Genomic DNA, 4,607 nt, shown 5'->3' with positions numbered 1-4,607 from the left:
GTGCCAAAGTAATGGGATAGTGTAGCACTCAAAGTGTATAAGTATCGCCGAAAGACGGCTCCAAGTAAACTTCGGTACCAACTCCTTCACTCACACACATCAACCTGCCCTCCTCCTTTCCCTTGCCCCTCCGAACCTACCATTAGGTTATGGGCCCAGTCCCTCGCTGTCGTTTCACTGCATGAGTCTGTCGTTCTCGTTCCGTTGTTTCTGCCGTCGTTGTCGCTGTCGTTTTCGCTGCCGTTTCTCGTCGTTCTTTCCGCTGGTCTTCTCGCTGTCGTTGTCGCTGTCGTTCTTGCCGTCGTTCTTGGTTTTGGTTTTCGCTGCTGCTGTCGTTCTTGCTCTCTTGTGTGCATTGGTTTTGGTCATCGCCCCCGCTGTCTTCGTTGTCTTCGTTCTTGGTTTGGCTTTTGTTCTTGCTGTGGTTCTTGCTGCTGTCTCTTTCTTTGGTCTTCGCCTTCGTTTCCGCTCCCGCTACCGCCGTCGTCGTCAATTTCGCATTTGGTTTTTCTTCGTTCTCTCATGCAAAGTAAGTTTTGAGTTTCTTTTCATTTCCTACACATCTAAGTGATTGTCTTTGCACGTTTTGGTGGTTCTTAAGAGCAATAATTCCAAAATCTGTTACTGACGATTATCTTCATATTCCTTATTGTGAATACCTGTTTTTACGGGGTTGTGTTAGATCTGGAATTAGTACCGGTGCGCTCTGCGCCTGGGAAGCTGGTCACCGGTCCAACGGTTCGGACATCGGAGGTCGTATCCGTTGAGGTGCTTGAGCCTGAGGATCAACCTTCACCTCGGCTCGCGCTTCCGGGTCCGTCCTCGAGTAGCGCACCATATAGGATTCCTCGTATTCCGCGCTCTGTTCCCGCACCAATAAAGAGAACTACGCATCGACTTTCTGCTCGGAAAGCAGCTGTTCTCGCGGATAAAGAGTTTCAGCGTGAGCGCAAGAGGAATCGTAAGGTGTGCCCGCGGTATAAGCGGTATTGTAAAGTGTGCGGTGTGCGGCGTTAGTGGCAATAGTGCGAAGGCCTTTTACGACCACATTCAGTCTAGGTCTCATCGCATTCAAGTTGCCAACGCTAAGAAGACTCCGCGTTGTATCCCTTGCAATCGCGTCTTTGAGTCTCACGGGCACCTGAAGTGCCACGAGAACGGTGCCGCACACTTAAAGGTAGTTTGTGAACAGAATAGTTAGGGATTTCATCCAAATAAATTCACATATCTGTTCGCAAATTTCTCCTAGTGCAACTTCATAGTAGTCATATCGAATTTCTTAGACGGGTGGGCTTGCCATTGTGTTGACTATCGGTTAACGGCTTGGGATCGCCGAACGGATTTTCGAATACTTGAAGTTTATTTGCACTAAAATGGAAGATCAAGGAGGAGGAGGATCCATCAGAATCGACAAACTGACGGACTCCAACTTCTACGTGTGGAAGCAGAAAATACAACTTCTGCTTGCTCTACGTGATGTTGACCAATACATCGTTGAGGGAAGAGTTCCAAGTGAGGAACGCGCGGAAGAGCGTAAGAAGTGGATCAGAGGTGACAGTAAAGCTAAAGCACTGATTGGTCTCTCCCTATCAGATGAGCATCTTGAGTATGTACGTGATGTTGATACTGCTCATGACATGTGGGAAGCTATTGTCAACGTGTTTGAGAGGCACACTTTGCTGAACAAACTAGCTGCACGTCGTGAGTTCTACACTGTGAAGATGTTTTCCGGTGAAAAGGTGCTTGCATACATCAATCGTGTCAAGCAGCTGGCAGCCATCCTCAAGTCAATGAGCGTAAACATCCATGACAAGGAGATGGCCATGGCAGTGCTCAACGGTCTGCCTGCCCGTTTCCAGGCTCTCATCGTTGCACTTGATGCTCTCGGTAATGAGGAAAAGATATTCAGTTTGGACTTTGTGAAAAGTCGTCTGCTGCAGGAAGAGCAACGAGCCAACATGAAGTCTAGCTCCTCACAGACATCGGCTCTGGTTAATCGTGCCCCGAACAATCGGGACATAAACGATTACAAATGCACGAACTGCGGTCATACAGGCCATACAGCAACCCGGTGCTGGGGAAAGGATTCGAATGGGCGTCGCCCGGCTCCTCCTAGCGGATATAAACCGCGTATGTCTCAGCGGAAACAATCTGCATTTGTCACACAGAAACCTGATCCCGACATGGTTGTAAACAGCGTCGACTTCACATGTCTGATGTCGAAAGCTTCGCACACGAACGATATGGAGATGTCCCCTTCGTGGCTCGTAGATTCAGCTTGTACAGCTCACATTACATATGACCGATCTCTGTTTGCAACGTATGAGCCACTTGATTCCGCCTCTGTTCAGATGGGAACCAAGGCTAGTGCGAAGGTTGCCGGCCGTGGTGACGTTCACTTGAAGTTAAATGTGAATGGCCGCATCGAACCGTGCAAGTTGACGGATGTATTGCACGTTCCGGACTTTGCGTTCTCTCTGCTCTCTGTCAGTCGAATGACTGAACTTGGACTAAAAGTTGGGTTCGAAAATGGAAAATGCATGATCAGACGAGGCTCAACTGTAGTGGCGACTGCGACATTGGTTGGAGAACTTTACGTTCTCGACATCGTCAGTGACATCGGATCTGCACATGCTGCCACCCTGCAAACGTGGCATGAGCGCTTCGCACATGTGCATTCTCAAGGTATTGCTTCGATGATTCGTGACAATGTGGTAAGTGGAGTCAAACTACTTGGTAATGAGGCTAACAAAATCAACAATACTGACAATGATTGCATCTCTGAAAAATGTTCTGCGTGCGTCTACGGCAAAGCCACTCGATCTGTGATCCCAAAAGAGCGGTCCTCGAGGCGGGCATACTTCTGTCTAGATTTAGTTCACTCTGATGTTTGTGGCCCCTTAGAGGTGCAGTCCAATGGTGGTGCCAAGTACTTCATTACCTTCATAGATGATCACTCAAACTGGTCAGTAGTGTACCCTATGCACCATAAATCAGAAGCATTTGAACGATACAAAATGTTTGCACAACTTGCTCAGACTCACACTGGTCGCAAGATCAAAGTGCTTCGCACCGATCGAGGTGGTGAGTATCTGTCCACGGAGTTTAAGTCTTTTCTGATTGCAAATGGTACTCAGCATCAAATGACGACCGCGTACACACCGGAGCAAAATGGCGTGGCCGAACGACTGAACAGAACTTTGGTAAACTTGGTGCGCTCCATGCTAGCGCACAAGAAAGTTACAAAGGGGTTCTGGGCAGAAGCACTTGCCAATGCAGTGTACGTTCGAAATCGAGTCACGTCACGTGCCATTCCCCCTAAGATGACTCCATACCACTTATGGATGAAATCTGTGCCAAATGTTGGTCATTTGCGTGTTTTTGGTTCAAAGTGTTGGTATACATTACCAAAACACAACATCCAGAAACTTGACGCCCGTGCAAAGGAGGCAATGTTTCTGGGGTATGCTGAAAATACGAAAGCTTACAAGTTGTGGGATGGTGATTTGCACAAAGTGATCGTATCCAGAGATGTTACTTTTGACGAGTCCACGGGAGGCAAATCTGGTGAACCGATGGATACAAACGAGGAAGCTACAACGGATGATGACACAATCAACTTGAACATCGATGAGGAGGGTACAGAAAATAATGCAGTGGCATCGGAAGCATCATCGCCGAATGAACAACAAGACTCCGATGAATCCTCCAACTGCTCCCCAACTGCAGGGGAGAACGAAACCACCGAAACAGTTGACCAACACGTAGTTGAGGAAGAAATGATTGATCCGCCAACTAATCTCCGTCGGTCCACTCGCGTTCGCAAAACGCCTGGGGCGTGGTGGGCAGTATAGAAAGGTCAGCGGGGCAGAGGGAAGAAGGATGGTTGAAGGTTGCTGGTGGTTGACGGGAAAAGAAGTTGATGCCATTTTACTCTTGGTCGCCAACTATTGGCGCTACTTATACTCTTCGAACTACATACAATACGAGCGATTAGGGCTGGTCACGTGACTCTCCTTCTTGCACTCGTTGATAATCAAGTGACTCTCCCTGTTGCACTCTCGGTTGATAATCAAGTGACTCTCCTACTTCCACTCTCGGTTGATAATCAAATGACTCTCCTTCTTGCACTCTCGGTTGATAATCAAGTGACTCTCCTACTTCCACTCTCCGTTGATAATCAAATGACTCTCCTTCTTGCACTCTCGGTTGATAATCAAGTGACTCTCAATAATATCTGAATGTACTGTACTGTAGATTACAGATTTTACACTACGATTAATAACCACTGTGGCACATACGTCATACGTGTCACACACGGGTCAAATCGAGAAAAATGAAACATGTTCAGAATGTACTGTAGAGTGCCACGAGGTACATAGCTTACACGTGTCAACACCAAAATTGAAACATGCTCGGAAATGATAGGAAAGTGCAACCGTGTACAAATATGACACGTGTCTACGTTGAAGACCAAACATCCTGAAAATGCTCTTGCAAGCATTTTAGGTTTCGTCGACGTACACGTGTAATATCTGTCAGGCTTGGAGCTTAGCATGTGGTCGAAGATTTCCAACACTCCCCCTCGATCACATGCTTTTACTGGA

General features: G+C 47.5%; 1 protein-coding gene across 1 annotated transcript; it reads left to right on the top strand.

Moving 5' to 3' along the window:
- The first annotated feature begins 1,373 nt into the window (after positions 1–1,373).
- CHC_T00003213001 (hypothetical protein) lies at positions 1,374–3,854 on the top strand. Its single transcript, XM_005714626.1, has 3 exons — positions 1,374–2,134; positions 2,198–3,567; positions 3,646–3,854. Exons 1-3 carry the CDS (start codon positions 1,374–1,376, stop codon positions 3,852–3,854), a joined length of 2,340 nt encoding a protein of 779 aa, XP_005714683.1.
- Positions 3,855–4,607: the final 753 nt, after the last annotated feature.

The sequence above is a fragment of the Chondrus crispus genome, genomic scaffold (genome assembly GCF_000350225.1).
Source record: "Chondrus crispus Stackhouse genomic scaffold, scaffold_18, whole genome shotgun sequence".
Lineage (NCBI taxonomy): Eukaryota > Rhodophyta > Florideophyceae > Gigartinales > Gigartinaceae > Chondrus > Chondrus crispus.
This window is presented reverse-complemented; position numbering and strand designations above follow the sequence as displayed.

Bases quoted from the DNA above. Each gene is read 5' to 3' on its own strand.
- CHC_T00003213001 (XM_005714626.1), top strand. From the start codon at position 1,374: ATGGAAGATCAAGGAGGAGGAGGATCCATCAGAATCGACAAACTGACG. The intron at 2,135-2,197 runs GTCTCAGCGGAA...GGTTGTAAACAG, and splicing joins AGCGGATATAAACCGCGTAT to CGTCGACTTCACATGTCTGA. The intron at 3,568-3,645 runs GTGAACCGATGG...AGGAGGGTACAG, and splicing joins GTCCACGGGAGGCAAATCTG to AAAATAATGCAGTGGCATCG.